Below are 21,815 nucleotides of genomic sequence, written 5' to 3'. Positions count from 1 at the left end.
GCTTTCTAGATAATGCCAAAGAGTAAAAGTTAGTGAGTATTGAGCATTGCCATCCTAATGTGCTGACCATACCAGGTGTTTTCTCAAATACTAATCCTTTCACCCATCCTTTGAGATAGATATCAATGTCTCCAGTATAACAAATGGGAGAAACGGGCTCAAAGAGGTTAACTAAACCAGAACATTGGAGCTGCATCAATCTACAAATCTTGTTTTCGGTCCATAATCCCATGCCAGCTTCTTATAGAAAAGGTATCACCTGCAAATAATACAGAATTACAAAAGGCTGACATTGATTGCCTGGCAGGGAGTATTTACCAACAGTCATGGTCCAACCATCTCGTTGACTGTGAGCTTTACACTACCACTTGGAACATCATGAAGCAAGGCCTTGTCTAATCTAAGCAATACGTGACTCAAATAATATTACATTTCTCTTGGTCCTCCCCAGGCATGTTCTCTATGGGCTGGCCAGCTTTTCTGAGCATTACCCCAAATATTAAAGAAGAAGGAGCAATGAAAGAAGATTCGGGAATGCAAGACACGCCATACAATGAGGTTAGACCAAAGTAATCCAATGTACAGTAAATGAGTAAAAAAGATGCATTGATTTGTAGTATCAAGCTAAATAGTGGGGAGAAAGTCTTATTCAGAAATCAAATAAAGTTACTCTATAATATGACTAAGGGAAAATGAAATGCAGGCTAAAATTAAGCTAAGATTAATCAATATCAGACTTCATTGAGAAAGCATCATTTTCAATGAAAATTTAAATTAAACTTTACTTCTCTAAGATGGACCCAATATATATTATCAGCTCATCTATAAGATACCAAATCTCTGGGCCTTTGGTAAATGTGGTAAGGGATGCTGAAATTTTTGTGAGCTGGTCATAACTTTTTAAAAATACATTAGAAAGTTTATTTGCAAATATATTTGAAGAGAGGGGCTCACTAGTTTCTGCAAAAAAAAACCTTCTGTTATGCAAACCATGGGTTTTTTTCTTCACTAATAAAAAGTCTTTCTAACTGGGAATAACTTAGCAACGATTCTGGTGAAGAAACTAGAGCTCCCCTCCAAGTAAGTAAAATATTACACACGTTAATTTTTAAAAATCCTATTACATACTGTAGATTGAAAGTAAGAATACAGAAAGCAAATTTGGGGATGGGTCTAATGAAATTTTACATGTAGTTTTACATAAATTTAATGTACATTGCAAGTAAACAGTGAATGCAACTACATATTTGTATTAACTGTTCCAAATAACTTTGAAAAATATTTTCTTAAAAGACATTGTTAGAAACATTCCAATAATATTACCCACCTGCTTTAGAGAATATATAATTGGATTCAATTGAACATTCATTAAACCACTAATACATGTGAAGCATTAAATTAAAGGTGGGAGACGGATAAATCAGGCATAATTCCTACTCTCAAAGAGTTTAGAACCTTGAGAAAGACAAACTTCCTTCAGGGTGGGTAGTATCCAGTCTGAGACCCATCTGTATTACAAAAGGCCAGTGGCCATAATGCCGGAACGCCAGAAGGACCAAACAACCGGTCACCAGGAGGTGCATGGAGCACCTCTTGGTCCCTCCCTCGCCCCACCCAGCCCACTTGCCGCTCAGGGTAGCAGTGTAATGGCTCACAGCAGCAAGCTGCTCACACGCGGAGGGTCTGGGTCTGGCAAGATTTCGCGCACTGGGTCTCTAGTTAACTATAACTCCAGGCATTATATGTGGCTACAATTAAAAGGGAACATTTTTTATGTGAATGTGGTTGGGATGGAGATAGATGGGACATAAATGAAAGTTCTCCAGACTTTGGCACTGGGTCTTGACATTTAATAGGACTCGAAGGTGTCAATAAAAAAAACACATTCTGATAGATGTGGCAACAAACAAAACAGGCAAAAGTGGGAAGGTGAGAATGAATCCTAAAAATGGTGTGGTATGGTCTGATATAGCCAACATGCAAAGTCAACATCGGGGCGCTGAGAGAGGGGCTCTGCCACGAAGGCTGGTGCTGGACTCTGGAGCTCTTTGAATGCCATGCTAGAGAGTTGGGACAGCAGTTCATAGAGTGGGGTCCCACCAAGGTTCAGGGAGATCTCAGGATCATATTCATGTTTTAGAAAGAAGAATGACTGGAGAGCATCACAGAGGAAAAATTGGAGTGGGAAGACAGATTATCTAGAAGACTCTGCAGGGGTCTCAGAGTGAGCAGGGGTTCAATGGAAGTTGGGGACAGTGAGAATGGAAAGAACTAGGCAAATTAAAGGCATTTCTTAGATTTAAATTGGCAAGATTAAGGAATTGATCAGGGGATGGGACTGAGGAAAAGTGCATAATCCAGATGACCACCATCCCTTGCTGGCTAAATGTAAATGCTAATAACAAAAATAGGGAACACAGATCACACCATGAAAAAATTGATAATGCAGCTGTTTTGAAATTGAGTTTCAGTGATAAGCTACAATGGCAATCATAAAAGATCTTTCTTTGGTTTGAGGAACTGCAGCATATCCTGGTGGAGCAGCTATATATGTGTGTGGAGTTTCTCTGGAAGTCTGAGAGATACGAGCTCATCGCTGATGTCAACAAGCCCATCATTGCTGTCTTTGAGAAGCAGAGAGACTTCAAAGTATGTTTTCAAAACCAGACATTACTGACAACATCCTACTTTCAATGGGTCCATTGCTTATTATTTTCAAAAGCAGAAACTTCCTATTGTTTATGTGAGTACCATCGCTTGAGACCCTTTGATTTATGGTTTCAGAAATTATCGGATCTTTACTATGACATCCACCGGTCCTATCTGAAAGTTGCAGAGGTGGTAAATTCAGAGAAGCGACTGTTTGGTCGGTACTACCGTGTGGCATTTTATGGGCAGGTAAGTTCATCAGAGGCAGCATGACCTGTGAATTCTGTTGAGCAGTTGAACGCTGTCTTTCATTCTTTATGAGAAGTCTAACTCCATGTGCCAAAGGATTGAGGGTGTGTGGGTGTGGATGTGTCTAGGTATGTTTGAGTGTTTCTCTGGGTGTGAGTCTATATGTTTGTTCATAGGAAGGTACTGGGTTGAGAACTCCATGGCTCTTAATACAGATTGAGTTAAAACAGTGATTTCTAACTTCTTGGAGAAGAAAAGCATTTATTTTTCAGTGTCTTCTTCCCATTTCACCCCCAAAATATTTAATTATAGGTTTGCCTCAATATCAAAGTCAAATTAAATTAAACATGTTTTAAGAAATTCATAGCTTTCTAAAAAATAAATAATTTCTAGAGGCTCCACCATATCAAAGCCATGAACTTTAGACTTTATAATCATGCATTTTCTTTTCCCCTACTTTCAAACTATCACTACTTTTATGCAGAACACTATTGTTTCCTGTATTACAGGTCAATGTAATTTTAAAATTCCCTTTCTCAGTTGACTACATACGCAATGAACAAGAAGGAAAATATTAGCTAGCCATAGCATTTGCCTGAAAGTAAGGTGAATGTATTACATGTTAATTCTGAATATCTCTGACTGGTGCTTTAGTGGGATAGACCCAGGAACCATCCTGTTCTTTTCAGGGAGGTTTATAACACTCTTATATTTCAGCAGATATACTTTAGACTATGACTCTGTGGATAAACATTCCATTCTTGTTTGTTCACAGGTGGAATGACTCTCAGCTACCTTGTTTCTGGGTTTTTTTTTCTCCCCACAACCATGTAAGGCACTATTGCACATAGCTCTTACTCTCCTCAGAATCTCCTAAGGAGTTACATGCAGCATGGTCATTCTAAATCATTTCCCATTGAAGTCTCTAGAAAAAATAGATATTTTCCTCTAGTCACCGAAGACAGTTTGAAAACTAATTTCTGAATTAGTCAAGATAGCTGCTCTCTACCTGGAAAGGAAAATGTCACTGAGTAGCCATTTACCATAAAGAAATTGATCCAACCCTATATGGTTTGGCTCAGTGGATAGAGCATTAGCCTGCAAACTGAAGGGTCCCAGGTTTGATTCTGGTCAAGGGCACATGCCTGGGTTGTGGGCTCAATCCCCAGTAGGGGGCATGTAGGAGGCAGCCAATCAATGATTCTCTTGCATCTTTGATGTTTCTCTCTCTCTCACTCTCCCCCTCTCTCTTCCTCTCTGAAATCAATAAAATTTGTTAAAAATTAAAAGAAATTGATCCAGCTCAGGTTTTCCCACAGCATGGCATCATCAGGGAAAGCTGGTAGTATGAAGAACAGATGTGGGGAGATGGTCTACAGAAAGAAGCTAAATTTATATATTTGGGAGGTCCCTGGAAAAGAATCTGAACTCTCTGAAGTGATAGAATATGTTGGGGACAGAGAAATGTGCAGATCTGCAGGAGAGGAAGAGAGAGAAATGGAAGGGATTTCTTGAAAGTGAACAAGAAACAAAAAATAAACATTTTTGACCTTGCTGAAACATTAGCAAGAAAAATGGCAGAAAACCGCATCAGAAAGGGGATGTGGGAGTTGAGGGCTATAGGGGGAAAAGAGTCTCCAGGAAATGAATGGCAGCATAGCAGGGACATACGGATGCCGTCAGCCAGCCTGCATTTGAGTCTACAGTCCTTCAAAGGCTCTTTTCAGTGACTGCCATTGATACTCTGATCATGAAAACCAGATTGCCTGCCTGGTAGTTTCTCCAACCAATGCCTCAGATGCTGGCCACTGAACAGGTGGAAAAGAACTAGGCTGCTTTCCAACCAGATTTTAATGCAGATGTTTACTTTTTTCTTCTTTTGGTATTGACTGTTCCAGGCTGTGGTAAGTTCTCTCTTTCTCGCTCCATTTGCATGCTCTAAAAATTCTCACACTTCCTTCTGTATGGTTTTACTGAACCTTTAACTTTTTTGTGCCAATCAACATTTGGTACAAAGGGGAGATAATCCTGCTTCCATTCATTTGGGAGTCATCCTGCTTCCTCGAACTAAACTGTGTTTACTCCAGTTATCTGAATTACAAAAATGTATCCTTTATTTTTCATATATAATATCTTCTGCACTACAGTAGATGTAGTCTGAAAACCTACATACATGCACACACACTCACACAGATAAATATGGGCACTACATAAGGATAGTAGACTCAGTATTGGGTATTGCCTGCTCACTTCAGGCCACCGTGTTCCGGCTGATGAAGAAGAGCATGGGTGTGCTCAGAATTTTAAAACTTGGAGTGGTGGCCATTGAGGGGCGCCTTCCCAGATTCCTAAAAGAGCCTGCCCTTTTCCAAGTGAGTATTGTAGAGAAACAGGGTTCTCTATTGTGCTGGCTCTGAGCATTCTCAAAGGTAATGGTATTAATTCCCAACACAGAAGATGAACAATAGACTAAATCTTTACTCAGGAGGTCAGGTTAAGTCTCCTGAGATGCAGAAAGAAGCAATGTAAGAAATCTGGAGGACAAGCAGAGACAGAAATAACATGCCAGTACCTAGAACTCTGTGACACAGAATTTCCTTTGCATTCTTTTGAACCATATGAAATTGCCCATATTCAACCATACTTTCCTGGGGAAAAGATGGCAACTTCATGTGGTTCAACATAATTATTGTTGATTAAAGTAGAAAGACAAATTCTTGCAATTTCCACATGTTGTCCACATTCAACTCTGCTTGTCTGGTACATACTTTTTTGTAATTCTTTAAGTCCCTTCCCACATCCATACCACATCAGTATTTTCCACCTTCACTTATAAATTTGGGGCCATGGGTCCTTAACTCACCTACTAAAAGAATTCTTGAAAATCCCTATACTAAATAGACTGAGGGGGCAATGGGGAAGGATTGGGGAGAGCTATTTTCAAATGACTTAACTTTGTTCTTTTTGCAGATTCCTCTATAAAGTGTACTGATTGTGCACCTGGCTTTTTCTTTTTAATGTTGCCAGTCTTCTCAATTGTCTTTTGTTAAAAATTCCAATTTGAGATTTTATTAAAGGGCAAAATGGTCTGTGAATCTGTAGACCTGAGTACATGCCTAAGCGGGTCCTCTATAAGTTCAAACCCCAGCCACCCCTGACCAAGGGAGACTAATGGAGGTCGTCCTGATAAGCAGCAATTGTAGAGCCTTGGTCATCATGGTTCAAATGATGTTCAGATGCCTGCTCCAGGAACCCAAATGGAGATGGGCACTAATACATTGGACGGGAGCAGACAGTGCACTTCACTTCACGCTTGATGATAAGGAAATACCAAATAAGCTTGGACAGTGCCCCAAACGTGTGCAGAATGAAGGTTCCGAAGATCTAAGATAAAGTCCTGACTACTTGATTAGCATAATCCCCATGGTCAACAATAATTCCTTTTTATGATGGTACTTTATGTCCGTGTAAATTTCACCTTTTAATATCTAGATCGACATGTCTTGTAATCATGTTTCAAAGATTATGCAAAAAGCATATGCAATAGACCCTTTGTTGCCTCCACAAAGTCCTTTGGGTAAATCTTTTAGGATCCCAGCTAGACTGATGCTTGCATTTTACAGTACTGGCTGGAGTAGTTAATATGATGTCTGCAATAAGCCAGACATGACAAAACAAGTTGGAACTTTAAAAACACAAGTCTTGCATAACATGAATTTTCTGATGCAACATCTGATATCATTGCCTATGGAAATTTTACATAGAACAGCCTATAGAAAGCAGCTCCAAAGTGTCCCTGAAATATTCATTTACAGAATAATGAGCAGCAGTAGTGATCAAACATCAACTGTCATCAATAAAATCCTTAAGCTCTGATATTTAGCATGAAAGCAAGCAAGCGAGTGCCCATTGCATAACTTAAAACCGCAGATGCCCCTGGAATGAGTTAAGTGAAAGGCCTGGGGAATTTTATTCCATTCACCAAAGATGTAGATTCCTTGATTCTCAGCCATGCTTATGTGGGTGTAGATGCATCTCAGAATCTTAATACAAAAGGGATTGGGCGAGGAGGAATGGTGCATGTATAGTTGGGAATGTGATACAACTTTCTGACTCCCCATCCATATGAAAGTCACTGATATAGACAACATATATATGTAATTGAGTTTATATGTATATGGAACCATCTCTCTGGATTCTTGTAGTTTTTCTTCTCTTAGCATTTAGCCCATTATTAATATTTTCTGACCCATCTTTTATTCACTGATTCCTCTTTCAATGCATTCCTTTACGACCTTAGAATCAATCAAATGTATCATCAGGAGCATTTATATCTGACATCCCAAAAGTGATTCAGGAACATTGCAAAATTCAGAAGTACCTGCAAAAATATCAAAGGGGTCAATAATTTTAGGTGTCAGTTTATTGAAGTACATCTATATATATAAAGAGCCAGGGTCATAACATCCACAACAACTGAAGGCTCAACTGAATGCCAGGCTGTGCATGCAGCAGGCAAGTGGGCTGAACTGCTGACCTCTTAGAGAGAGAGAGAGGCGGGGCTGATCAGCAGCGGCAGCGGCTGCTGGCAAGGCCGGGAGACAGAAGCAGGGTAACTAGACCCTGCTTCTCTCTCCCAACCTTACCAGCAGCCAAGCCTCTCTCTCTCTCCCAGAGGTCAGCAGTTCAGCCAGCTCACCAGCAGCCTGGGGCAGCTGCTGATCAGCCCTACCTCTATGATCAGGCCTAGAGATAGGCCCGGAGATGCTGACTGGCATAGAAACCGACCAATCAGAACCAAATCTGGGTGAAGTGCTGCCTAGGAGGTGGGGCTTTTGATGCTGACTGGCATAGAAACCAACCAATCAGAACCAAATCTAGGTGAACTGCAAAGGCAGAACCTGAGGTGGGGGCTGAGGAGGGGTTTTAAGGGCAACAGCTGTTTGGTGTAAGGTGTAAGAAAGTGATTCAATTTTTTAATGACTGGTTTGGCAGTATAGTGCATATGGCTGGCTATCAGTCCAGATATAGGGATTATGTGTTTTTGTCTGCCAAGAGCATCTCCTCCTGCTGAAAAAGGCTTCCCCCCCTCTCCAATTTAAGCAATCCTATCCTATATAATCTATCTATACTAATAAAAGGGTAATATGCTAATTAGATCGGGTCGACCAGCCATCTTCCAGACGTCTGACTTCCTTCCAGACAAAGCAATGGTGGTGGGGGCCAAGGCAGAGGCAGTTAGGGGTGATCAGGCCAGCAGGGGAGGGCAGTTGGGGGCAAGATCAGGCCGGCAGGGGAGGGAAGTTGGGGGTGACCAGGCTGGCAGGGGGGCAAGGTAGGGGAAATCAGGCCAGCAGGCAGAGGGGTTAGGGGTGATCAGGCAGGCAGGCAGGAGAGTGGTTAGGAGCCAGTCGGCCCGGATTGCAAGAGGGATGTTAGTAGGACATCCCCTGAGGGGTCTCAGATTGGAGAGGGTGCAGGCCGGGCTGAGGAACCCCCCTCTGTGCATGAATTTCGTGTACTGGGCCTCTAGTTTTTATCATAATCTATTAGAGTTTCATAATCCATGCAAGTTAACTCTACTGACTCAAAGTCCTTGTTTAAGTAGAATGTGTGCTGTTTCCTGAGAATAAGACAGATTAGGGTTTTTATTGCATTGTAAAGCATTTTAAAAAATGAAACTAGCAAGAGAAATGCAGAGGTCACATTTCCTGTTGCCTTGAAACGCAGTGCACTCATGACCTTGTAGCTAACACAAAAGAAAAACTGTCCCTGGGTCCTCATCACCTTTTGTCCCTGTTTATAAATCATTTATTTCATGGACAGAGCTGAAATTGAAGACTTCTTTAAGGTAGTGTCCTGTGGTTCAGTGGGTTTGACTTTGATGGTTTCCTTGGGTAAAAGGTAAGCACGCATTGCCAACATTTTCAGAGCTGCTATTTCTCTGGCTGCAAACGCTCTTACAACCCTGGCAAACAGCAGATGAAATACTTTATTCTGTTAATCCAGCTCCATTTTAGTGGTTTTATAAAATAGCCTCAAGAGGTTTATATCTCCATGCTAGGTAGGTAGTTAGGTAGATAGATAGATAGATAGATAGATAGATAGATAGATAGATAGATAGGTAGATAGATTTTAATCACCATTTCTTTCTCATCAATCCCATACCAAAATATTGAAATGAGCATCAGTAGACTTTTCTAATAAGGAAAGTATAGTTTCTATGCAAGAGAAGCTGAAGGTATGTATTTTTTAAGTTCTCAAAACTCATTCAAGCTGTTGCCCTGCATATGAATCAGAACTCAAATTGCTTTACTGACACAAACTTTTTTTTTATTGACATCCTCCTCATTCTCCTCATGATAGGTGACATTCACCAAGGGCCTGTATGTCCCAGGCACTGTCCTTAGGATCTCTCCATAGATTTCTGGGTCTATTTCCCATCCTCCAGACCTAGGGGTAGGGATGAAAGAAAGTCACAGGTCATGACCAAGACCACAGAGGTCATAGTAATAACAATAAAATCTTGCTTCCCACACTCCTTCTAATTCTGAATTCAGAAAGTTGTGAGGGGCAAGAATTCACAGTGAAAATGTCTCTTTGTGCTGGTTTTCACAGTGTGGTGAGAAAATATTTTCCTGGGACTTGGAGACATTTTTCTCACTGGAATGGAAGTTGTAAATGTTGCTTTAGCTATTGCCTTGGGGGGATTCTGGTCGATGGCCTCAGAAGTCTTATTTCTGTGATATGTCAGTCTGTCAATGTTAGCCACTAACTTCTGACCTTGAATAAAACAAAACTCCACAAAGACAGAAAAACAGCAGCTGAAAGTCATGTGGGAATGGGGCCAGACCTCACCACCACTACAAAGTTTAGAGCAACAACAGGGAGCTACTTTTCATGCTTTCAGCAATCATGCGTCACTTTTTTTTTTTTTTTTTTTTTTTTTTGGCAGTTGAGGGTCAAGTTACTCATAATCTTCTGTGTTTGGTCTTGAACATTTCTCAAATAAATTGTTCAATTAAAAACTGTTCTTTAAAGCAATACAGTATTTTCTATTTATACCTGGTGCACACATACCTTTTTAGGATGTATGCCCACTAGAACTGTTTTATTCTTCAGTTTACTAATTTAACAAATGTAGAATGACGTCCCCCTAAAGACCAGGCATCATGCTAAACACTACACATACCATGTTGAACAAGACACTTTCCTGACTTTGAAAAGCCCAAAGTCATTTCGGGAAATGCATAAGGAAACAGACAATTAATTTCATGCTTGACAAGATCTGTGCTGGCAAATGTGCCTTGTTCCTTGGTATCTACAAATATACAGTGGTGTCCCTCTTATCATGCAAAGTACCCTGTTCATGATTGTCAAGTGTACATGAGGAATAGTGCCTTCAAGTACAAAGGCGCCATACAGATGTGAGTTTAATTATTATTCTCACCTCACATTGGCTGTGAAAAATCCAGCATGGGATCATTTCATCCATGTCTTTTATATATAAGGGATCTTTTTTAAATAGTCAAAAATAACAGTTTTTTAAAAATACAGCTAAGATTCTTTGTGACCTCCATTGTCTTCAGCTGGCTCTCAACAGCCATACCCTTGAGGTAAATTCTGAATCAGAAGAAACCAGACACACTTGGAATCTTAACTCCAGACTTAACCCAGTAGTCGAAGGCCACGTGTCCCACAAGAAAAATGTCCTGTGTCTCTTCAAAGGGAAGGAATTATAAAGATTGCCTCACTTAGTTATCCGCAGATAAAGGAATATTCTCTCCCCCTATTTCAAACCAGACAGATAAATTAATAGAGGCTAAGACCTACTTGCTCCTATGGCATAAAAATGGTGGCACAATTGGTTGCTTTACTATTTTCTATTCTAATGGGTCTAGCTTTGCAAAAAATGAAGAAGATCTACTAGAAAAGCAAATCAAATGATGAAATTGCATATGGCCAAGTTACATCAGACCCCAGACTTAATGGAAAGTTATTTTTTAAATAACAGTACTTGGGAGCCTACCACATGCAATTTCTGTGATTACAATACCCGAGCTGCAGCTCTTTAAGATGGTGTGGGTGCATATCCACCCACGTAGATACCTTTATGTGCCCCTCAGGGTTTCCTGTACTAGCTTTGAAGACTTCGAGAAGACCTAGTTAAAAATGACAATTATTCGAAAAAATGCCAATTATTCCAGATTCTGTGTTCTACCCCAGGCTGCCACATGAGGGCATCCTTCCCCCAAAATATATGCAGCAAATAGGTATTACCATTGATTTCTACAAATAGAGAAAATATTTTAAGATATCCCATGAGGTTCTTTAGCCTGGTGAGGGAGTGTTTCCATTAATGACTGATTCTAGCATGATATTTTGCTTTCTTCACTTGGCTTTTCTCTGATTTTGACTTTATAGGGTGCTAGTTAGTGGCTTGGATGACAACCAAAAGACTGGATAAACGACTTTTGTTTTGCCTATGATGTGCAATTGGAGTTTTCTAATAAAATTGGTGGTTCCTTATGTATCTTCCATAGGGTTTTTTTGAAGAAGAAGAAGGTAAAGAGTTTATTTATAAAGAGCCAAAGCTGACAGGTCTGTCGGAGATTTCCCAAAGACTGCTCAAGCTGTATGCAGATAAATTCGGAGCAGACAACGTGAAGATAATACAGGATTCCAACAAGGTAGAGGAAAATTAATATTCATTTTGGGTGTTTGCCTGTTTGTTTATTGGTTGGTTGCTAGGTGATTATTTTTGGCAAAAACATTATGTGTTTATTGAAGTAACTTCTAAGTTCCCTATTTTTCCCATTGGTTATTTGCACTTGTATAGCAACCAAAGAATTAAAGTGATTGGGCCCAATGGTGGACTTGGAGAAAAAGCAAAAATGTATTTCTTCGGTCTGGGAGGTCTTCCTGGGTCATACCAATTTTGACATCTATTCTCTGTGATAATAGCAGACTTGCCAGTTACATTGTATTTACCTGTGTATATCTAATTAATCTTCTGGTGGCTCCAGAAGGCCAATGCTTACATCCTCTGGTTATATTATTCAGAATCCTCTAATATGCTTTCAGTCCTTTAGCCAACCTCTATTACGCACCTACTGCATGCCATCCCCAGAACTAGGAGCTGGGGTAAAAAGACTCTTTTTCCAAGATCTCCCAGTTCACGTGGAGCTGAGAAGAGAGCGATGTCTGCAAACAGCTAATTAAATAAAGTGCAATGAAGTGCCATGGAGACACAAGTCAGACAGGGAAAGCTCGGGGAAGGGGCTCCCTGACCAGTTCATTCTCGTGTGGGCAGTGCTTCCCAGAGGAGATGATGTTTGAGCTGGAAACTGCAGGATGAGGAGGTGTTTGCTGGAAGCAAAGGGCATATTGAACAGCCCAGTACATGCAGTGACAGGGGCATGAAAGGGGCAAATGTGTTTAGAGAATGGCAGGTCTTCAAAACACAGGTTGGTAGTGTTTCAGAAGACAGGGCAGGAAAAGCTAGCTTATGTTTCGAAGAGCCTCGGCTACTCGGCCAGCTAGCTCCAATCCTACCTCCACCGCAGTCTGGCTGCCTGACCACAGTCCAGGCAGGTACTCTTCTATGATGATATGATGCCCATTTTTCTCCAAGGGGACAGGGGCAGCCCCCGCACCTAGGATGCCAGCTAAGGGAACACAGAGCTCCCTGCCTTTCTTTCCAAAGTACCATAGGCTCACCACTCTTTCTTTCACCATCATGTGTTCATATAGGTAAACCCGAAGGATTTGGACCCCAAATATGCCTATATCCAGGTGACCTATGTGACACCATTCTTTGAGGAAAAGGAAATAGAGGACCGGAAGACGGATTTTGAAATGCATCACAACATCAACCGCTTTGTGTTTGAGACGCCCTTCACGCTGTCGGGCAAGAAGCACGGTGGTGTGGAGGAGCAGTGCAAGCGCAGGACCGTCCTGACAAGTAGGTGCAGCCCGCCCAGGGGCCGTGCAGGCCCTTCACGGGGATGAGAAGTTAAAATCAGCACATTTCACTCTGGCAGACGAGTGCCCCGAATGTGCCACCAAGGACGTTTGCCAGGAGAGGATTTCCCCTTCCTTAAATCTGTCAAGAATGACACCCTTGAGAAGTCAACCAGAAGAGAAATTGTCAGTAGTTACTTTACTAATCCCTTCCCTGTAGAACTTAGTCACAAAGGTCATGGTGGGAAGGCCACTCTTCTCTCTCCCTGAATCTACCCTCAGTTATTTCAAGATTAGAAGCTCTCGGAATTGTGTGCTTTGGGGCAAGATCCTAAGTCACTCTGGAAGTGTGGTTCCTCATCTGTAAAATGAGTGCAGAGGATGGTCACCATCCCTTCCAGTACCGTCTAAATCTATTCTGTGAGCTAGTCAACAAACTTTCAACAAGTGCCTACTAGGTGTCGGGCACTATACTGGCAATTCAAAGAAATAACACACGAGTCTTGCCCTCAAGATGCTCACAGTCTGATAGACGAAAGAGCTAAGTAAAGCAAGAATTTCAGGCGAGCACAGCATGGGAAATTAAATGGGAGCACAGGAGGGGGACTCCTAAGGTAGACGGAGGGGAAAGATGAGCAAAGACATTCTGGACGAGTGATACCTAAGCTGTGTGAGAGATGAGCAATCCTGGGTTATGCAATAGACAGACAAATAGCAGTGACATCCAAACTAGGGGGAACATTCTCCTTTAGTAAACTTTTACAGAACTTTTCTAATAAAAATAAAATAAAATAAAATAAAATAAAATAAAATAAAATAAAATAAAATAAAATAAAATAAAATAAAATAAAATAAAATAAAACAAAGCTACTATAACATAGGCCATTCAGTATTTCTTTAAGCATTCTTTATTGTGGCTTAGGGTAGTTTCTATTTGAACTGCAAGTTGTGGTGAAAGCTATAATCTTTTCAATGTTGAATGACTCAAAATCGAGGTCATATCCAGCCCTGAGAATGAGGACATGGCTAGGGAGGCGTGGAAGAGACTGGCAGGCGAAGGTAGCTGGGGCAGAAGCTAAGAGGAGGGAGGGCACGTGGTACACAGGACAAGCAATAACTCATATGCACAAAAACAAGCGGGACGAATGATCTCTGTGCAAAAAAAAAAAAACACCTATGGGGTGGTCTGTACCTTTAGGGGACCCCTGACTCTGCACTCACCCTCAGCCTTTCCATTCTCTCGTGTTGCTCCTGGCAGCCAGCCACTTGTTTCCCTATGTGAAGAAGAGAATCCAGGTCATAAGCCAGTGGAGCACAGAGCTGAATCCTATTGAAGTGGCAATCGACGAGATGTCCAAGAAAGTCTCTGAGCTTAACCAGCTCTGCACAATGGAGGAAGTGGACATGATCCGACTGCAGCTCAAACTCCAAGGAAGTGTCAGCGTGAAGGTGAGCGTTGCCAAGGCTGAGATGCATGTGGCCCGTGGAACCTGGTACAACACACCTTGACATTTATTTTTTTACAAAGGGTGTAAGAGGCACTTTTCTGCATGTGATACCATCCAGCACCTTTATCTGAGTCTTTAAAATTTTGTTTCATTGTAAATGCACACAAATGGTTCCAAACACCTAGAGATAAGCCTTTCTTAACTTTAGCTGAAAATAAAATATCTTCTTCCTTAACCCTCCTTTCCTATCTTCTTTGGATAAACTATGTTCTATGTTTTAAATTCCAACAAATGAATTCATTAACAAATAACGTGTCTCTCTTATAAATATCTGTCACTAAGAGCCTTATAAAACTGTTCAAAAACACCTATTTTTAGAAATCATATTAGTTCATAAAATGTGCATCAATATTTATTTGGCTGCCAGGGTCCTGATAGGAAGCAGGTGGCCTGCTCACAGTGGGCGATTAAAGGAAATACAATAGATAGACTATTTGCAAGTCTGGGCAGTATTTAAGGAAACCAACCAGGGTAGGCACAAGAGCTGGCAAGACTGAGGGGCTGCTACTCTTCCGAGGCCCGAAAACTGAGGAGAAAGAGGAATGAATCATTGGAAGCAGAGAGGGAGCTGAGAGAGCCTGCTGATGACAGACAAACATATAGACAGACGTAGTCCCTGCTAGAGGACTGCCAGGAGGAAGCCTGGCGCTTACTTAATACCCTCCAGGGGCTGGAACTAGGGTGAGGCAAGTGAGGCACTCACCTTGAGCATAAAATTTAGGGGATGCATCAAAAACTCAGTAATCATGATAAAATATTATAATGCAATATTTTTAAAAATTAAAAGTAATGTCAAAAGTTCATAATGAATAAAATACTAACCTTTTAAATAAAGGCAGGCCAGTAACAGTATCACACAGAGCTATATCGAAGCCTGATGCAAAAGGAAAAATCAGTAATGCTGATCCTGATATTGACCTGGCTGATTTCTTCCCTGCCAGCATCTTGTCTGTGTACCCCATGGCTGACTCAAAAATAATTAATAATAATAATAAATTTTTAAAAGCCAGGATGCAAGAGAACCATAGTTATACTCCAAATGGGACAACTTCCCTCAGCACACAGCTGAGCAGAGGAAATCAGAGGTGGAAGCTGGAGAAGCAACAGAAAGCACCCAGCACTGTTTGCTCATTCCACCACACTGGCCATGCCTGGTGGCCACAGACATCTGCAGATGGCTCAAGTACAGCATTAGCTTCCTTCTCTTTCCCCTACTCCTTACAAGCTACACAGTCACTTTAAACATTATAAGCACTAAGAAATATGGACTCCCTCACTAGTGTGAGCCTACTCTTGTGTGTGAGCATGATCAGGACCTGAGCATACATTCTGCAAATCTGATAATGCCACGTTGGGCCAGAATCTAAGCCAGACTGTCAAGTGGAATACAATAGACAGTAGTTCCCAGTGAGGTGTGTACACCACCACCTCTGTGGAATGTCTTTTCTTAATAGTTGTGTGTTTATTTTAATGCTAATAAAAAAAAAACTAGCACATCAGACATTGGATTTCACAGATGTTTAACTTAAATTTGTTTAAGTAAATAAAAGGGAATCTAGTTTTCAAACACATTAAGAAAATAATAGTTCGAGAGGGTGAAGGAGGGATAAATGGTGATGGAAGACTTGACTTGAGGTGGTGAACATACATACAATATACAGATGACATAATAAAGAATTGTAACTAAAACCTAATAATTTTATTAACCAATGTCACCGCAATAAATTCAGTAAAAAGTAATAAAGTTAAAACCGTATTTGATATGGCAAACACGTGAGATGCTGGGCAAGTAACTGAAGTTTGGGAAAGATGGCAATGGCATGTTGACTTCACATGTGTCCTGTAGTAGCTGATTGGCCAGTTGTGGGGGGCCGCCAATGAAACAGATAACAAATTAGTGGACTTCGAGGTGATGTGAGAGAACTGGGTCCCACACGATTGGTGCACAAGTGGCTACTCCTCCCATCTGTGGAGCGGGCTCCTCCATGAAGGAAGTGGGCTCATCCTCAGCAAATTCTCTTCTCCCCAATAGGTTAATGCAGGGCCCATGGCCTATGCACGAGCTTTTCTTGAAGAAACCAAAGCAAAGAAATACCCTGACAACCAAGTAAAGCTTTTGAAGGAAATCTTCAGGTAAGCTCTTCTTTGTGGAATGTTCTTCCTTGGGATCCTTCAGACGAGGAGTCTTGAATTCCCCAGGAAGCCACCTGACCAACCTCCTTCTGGGTGGCAGAGTCTATCAGCAGCCTCACTTTGAGTGGCCAGACTCTGTGGCTGGTTGTTAATTTGCTTCTTGCTGTCGCTAAAGGCAATTTGCAGATGCGTGTGGGCAGGCCCTGGATGTGAATGAACGCCTCATCAAGGAAGACCAGCTGGAGTACCAGGAGGAACTGAGGTCCCATTATAAGGACATGCTCAGCGAACTCTCCGTAATCATGAATGAGCAGGTGAGGCTTTCCTTGGGGTGGCCTGAGCTGTTCATTCATCCAAAGTGTCCGTTTTGACCCCAATGCCAGAAGAACCGGAAAGAGTCTCTTTTCTTGCTGCTGATGTCACTGCACCTTATGTGAGCACCATGCCGCTGACTTGTCCTCTCCCCCATGCACAAAGTCCCTTGCCTCAAAGCAGAGATCAGATTAGAGAAAAAAGGCTGGAAAAAAAAAAAAAAAGATGAGAACCCAGATGCTTTTCATAGTCTTCAGAGATGTTTAATCAAATCATATGAGCTGTTGGTTTTCTAGGACAGATGGACCCTATTAGACATCAAGAAACATTGGGTAGGATTCCTGGTAGGATTTGCTACCATTCCCTTTACCTCTGATTTTAAGACCTCACCCCTCCCCAGGCTGTGATGTGGAGTTCCACAGTTCTGCCACTAGGGGTCTCTGCACCATACTCAGGAAGAACACCAGGACTAAGAAAGACATGGCTTTTTAAAGTCAAGATTGCCTCTACAGAGGCAGGGCCTCCTATAGATGTGCAGAATTGGGATAAAACTCAACCCCCCACCCTACCAGCAAGTCATCCATGACTTCTGGCATCTGTCCAGCATATAAGGCTGTGCACAAAATGTGGACATTCGATATCACAGTATTTTTTGAGGTGCTGAGAGTCGGCCTTACACTCTACCTGACATCTCATCACCGTGGTCCCCTCCAGGAGTTAGATGTGTTCTTTACAGAATAATTAAGGGGGAGAACTTGAACTAATCTCCAAATAGTGCCTCATGCATAGTAGCCACTCATTAAATATTAGTTCCCTTCCTTTCCTTAAATGGTCTAGCACCATCAACACTATTCAGAAAACACAAAATGAATCCTATACTTCTTTTATTCTAATTGCTTTTCTCATATATGCTTCTTTTTTCTTATTTTCCATTTCCTTCTGCCCACATTTTAAACCCTCTATGAAAGCTGGAGAAAGACGTGGTTAATTGACTTGTGTTAGAGAGAATGAATCTCTCTGGATAGGATTCTTAGAGGAGGGAGTATTGGTTTGGGATTCTTAAGAAGCTGGTGGGAATTAAATGCTCAGGAGTGATGCTTTGATAGCTTGGGGAACTCATAAATCTGAGAGTGAAACCGAAAGAACAATGGATCTGAAAGTTGAAAAAAGTGGTGAAGAAATGCTTGCTTCCAACTGTACATTGCTTCTGACCTTGAAACTTTGAGCAAAAATGCTTTTCTCTTTTTTCCCTGGCAGCTCTGTTGCAGTCCGTGTTTATACAACTTCTGTTCCTCTGTGTCTAGTATTTCCCTCAGTACTGTAAGCAAAAGTGGTATGTTTTTCTTTCCTTATGTCTACTCTGTCTTTTGTGGCCTTCTGGTCTAATTATCTCTTCCTAACTGTTCATTTTTCCCTGACAACCTGTAATGGCTAGTGTTCTTGAGGTTTTTTATTTAATTAGAACAACTTTATATCCATTGATAGGTAAGTGAATATGGGGAGGGGGCTACTAATTAAAACTAAAATTAACAACGTAGCTTTTAAAAACAAAATTCATACTTCACCAACTTTTTAAAATATTTGAACTCATTTGTATCCAAAACAAAGACTCACTATACTCCAAAGTGCTAAAACAAAAAGACAAAAAACTAGAACCAGGTGCTTAAGGGGTGGGGAAAGAAAAATAATAGATTTTCCAGAAAACCTTTGCTAAGAGAAGCAAAATTTGATGTCATGCTTCCTTTAAACTGATGCAAAGAAAATAAACTGATGGATTGAACAGGTCTTGTTATTCAGTAAACAAAATAGATCATTCAGCAGGAAAGATTAACTTTCTCCTGATCTAGAGCTTCTATGGGGATTTGTCCATAGGTTTTATATCTGGGAAAATGACCACAAAATACATGATATCTTCAAAAAAAGTGCTCCTTAAAAAATGATTTACTCTATAATATGGCCATTCCACATTTCCACCTTAGATTAAAATAAAGACAAAATACTAATTTCTAACTCTGTAGAGGAGATTCCTAATTTTGGGACTATTTAATTGATCATTATCAATCATAAGTACAAATTATCCATAGCAAACTGTGGTATTTAGAGCAAAAAAAAAGCTATTTTCATGATAACCATTGGTAAGTGCTTTGAGTTGGTTGCAATGAACAACTTCCTGAAATCAGAAAAGTTAACAAAAGATAAGGTCTGTAAAGTCTATAGTATTTTTAAATATTATATATTTGTTTCAGTTTATGTTTATAACAAAAAAATTGTTTGATGCTTTTCTCAGGTGTGTTTTTTTTAGTGAAAATGCACCAGACCATGTTTGGGTTTGAACTCTAGTGGAGGGAAGGGTAGGCAAATCTTAGTAAATCCTGTAATGTAGAAATGAACCATAATCTATAATGCATGTGTACCTTCATGTACTATATATTCATGTAGCTATTCTGGAAAAAGGTACATATATAAATACAGTGAAGAGTAATTCTACCACTGAACTTTTAAAAATAGAAACATAATTAGAATGGATGCAGACATAGAAATATAAAAATAGAAATAGAATTAATTATGCAATTCACTCCAAGAGTGTCCAGGAAAGTCTTAGCTGAAAGGGCAGCCTGAAGTCACTGACTTAGTGCAAGAACATTTACTGTAAGGGAAGAGATGGAACTGGATGAAGTGGACACTATTGTGCAAATATGTTGAGGTGAAGCAGCTTGAGTTATCAAAGTGACAGACAGGCAATAATTACCCTTATAGACAGCCGGAATGCCACACTATTTACAAATATACAAAAAGCTTAAAAGCCTCCTTCTATAAAGCCATAGTAGTAAATATAGGTATCTGAATGAAACATGAATAGAAGATGCTCACTTGGAGTCTGTTTCAACATTCAGAAGGATGACAGCACAGAGAAGTCAATGGTGGTAATGGATGTTAAAAATAAAATACAGAGGAAAGATCAGATCTGCTGTGTGATGGTGCCAAGTAGGTGAGATGCAAAGGCATACTGCTCTCAGAGTTTGACATCCTCTTTGGAAATATTATTTGCCAAATTATTTAAGTAAAACTTGTGACATTGACCATAGGAGAATGAATTGGTAGTAGAGGATTCTGGTGCTCTGTGGGGACAGAAGTGGCAGTTCTATCTTGAAAAAGCAATAAAGCTAAAGCATAATAATGTATGGAGTTGGTGGGAGAATCACCATAACTAGAAACTTAAAATATTCATTGTCTCTTCTTTAGAGAGATACATTTTAGAGGTTTCTGAGGGTTTCATTGTTGTTGTTGTGATTACATGTCATAATTTGAACAGATATAACAGGAACATATTATTTACATATATTAACATTTACAAAAGTATATTTTTCTCATATTTCCATTAACACATTTAAATGAGGTTTCAGATGTCTCTCTGTTTTGGTAGATGTCAACAATTTAAATGATAAACTTTTAGAATGAAATAAAATTCTGGTATTACTCAGATACATTTATAAGGTTTACTGAAACATTTAGTAATTTATATTTGATAGTTGAAGAATATTGTGATGATACTTTAAATCTTACCAAAATGGCTATGACATGGACTTGGGGGAAAAAAGTCTTCAGATCTATATTGATAAGTGCATTTTCAAAATTTGCAGATTTCCGGGGGGAATAAATAAAATCACTTTCCTGGGTTTTAATTTTGTGTTTGGAAATACTAACATGAGCCTATCTGTTGTGTTCCCTTGTCGTGCTGTGTGTTGTCCTGTCTTAAGATTATGTGCAGGGACGAGTCATCAAAACGCGGAGTGGAGCGAACCTTCTCTCGAATACTTAGCAAGGGGACCCCAGCTCTGCCCACGGTCTCCATCTCAGCTAGTGCAGACATGTGAGCAAAGGTCTGCAGCATCAGACGCACCTCTTAGGGGACTTTCTGAACTTGCAGCTAATCTCGGGGAAGAGAAGATAGATTTAATTTATTTGAAGTTTTTATGTTAATATTTTTTTACCTCGCTAGCTTAAGAATTTCCCAGTCTCTGAATTTGCACATTTCGTATGATTTTTTTTTCCTTTGAGCAGAGTTAAACAAGCCAAGCTAAATATTTGCCATTCCAATGAACGTGCAGCTCAAAAGCAAACCCTAGGTTTGCTGTCAGTTACAATATGTTCAATACCAAGTCCTCGTACACATATTTTAAAGGTCAAAGTGAATGTTTTTGTAACATTTAAGCGTATTTCAAATGTAAATAGGAGATTGTAAAATATATGGTTTTTACCAAAATTAAAAGAACCTTTTTGGTTGATACTTATGATGTGCTAAAATTATATGGATAACATTTCAGATACCCTTATATTAAAATATTTGTGTATGTGTACAAAAGTGTTGATAAATACTAACCTTTAAAGTTTGTGGAGTTCCTTTATTTGTAATATATGTGCTCTTAAATGCAATGGGCTGTGAAATTATGGAAGTATTTTGTTGTTAATAGAAATAAAAAATACAGTTCCTTTGCATTCGGTTCTCTCATGAAGAGTGGGTGAGTCCCTACTAAAAGTAGTTCATTGGACTGGGCATGTACTAAGTGCGACCCTACATTCACCTCTTATGATGCCTTACCTAGAAACATGAAAAAGACTCAGACTTCAGCAGGGCAGTTCTTCCAAAAAGATAAACTAGACAGGCCAGGGTTTCCAAACCTAAGGGATTCGCAGACTGATGTGGAGAAGATAAAATGAGTCAGAATCTTGTGGGTTGTGTAATTACTAAGGCTGTTCACAAATATCCCATCTCTACAAATGTGTGGTAGAATTGCACTTTCCTTCCCCTTTTGAAGTTAGACTTGACCGGGGGGCTTGCTTTAACCATTGAAAGGTGAGCAGAAATGGAATGTATCTTTCTCAGGCAGATACTTACTAGTAGAAGCTAGAAAGTGGTTCTGCCCAATCTCATCTCTGATGCAGTCATCTTGAAGCACGTGGATTTGGAGCCTCAGTGACACACACACACACACACACACA

At 40.2% G+C, this 21,815-nt stretch overlaps 1 protein-coding gene across 10 annotated transcripts in view; it reads left to right on the top strand.

Moving 5' to 3' along the window:
* The window catches only part of DOCK10 (dedicator of cytokinesis 10), a 218,944-nt gene extending 197,634 nt beyond the window's left edge, over positions 1 to 21,310 (top strand). For 4 of the 10 annotated variants that reach the window (XM_080670694.1, XM_080670693.1, XM_080670698.1 and 1 more), the window contains 10 exons: positions 452 to 558; positions 2,518 to 2,649; positions 2,785 to 2,898; positions 11,442 to 11,588; positions 12,652 to 12,862; positions 14,120 to 14,310; positions 16,402 to 16,502; positions 16,678 to 16,816; positions 18,072 to 18,147; positions 20,573 to 21,310. In XM_080670694.1, the coding sequence (XP_080526820.1) occupies positions 452 to 558; positions 2,518 to 2,649; positions 2,785 to 2,898; positions 11,442 to 11,588; positions 12,652 to 12,862; positions 14,120 to 14,310; positions 16,402 to 16,502; positions 16,678 to 16,816; positions 18,072 to 18,147; positions 20,573 to 20,634 (1,280 nt within the window). In that variant the 3' untranslated portion in view covers positions 20,635 to 21,310. The remainder of the gene's footprint in view (positions 1 to 451; positions 559 to 2,517; positions 2,650 to 2,784; positions 2,899 to 11,441; positions 11,589 to 12,651; positions 12,863 to 14,119; positions 14,311 to 16,401; positions 16,503 to 16,677; positions 16,817 to 18,071; positions 18,148 to 20,572) is intronic. The other 6 variants (XM_080670695.1, XM_080670690.1, XM_080670692.1 and 3 more) reach the window with 2 other exon arrangements.
* The last annotated feature ends 505 nt before the right edge of the window (positions 21,311 to 21,815 follow it).

Source organism: Plecotus auritus, assembly GCF_963455305.1.
Source record: "Plecotus auritus genome assembly, chromosome: 5".
NCBI lineage: Eukaryota > Metazoa > Chordata > Mammalia > Chiroptera > Vespertilionidae > Plecotus > Plecotus auritus.
Note: the sequence above shows the minus strand (reverse complement) of the source record. Positions and strands in the feature narration are given on the sequence as shown.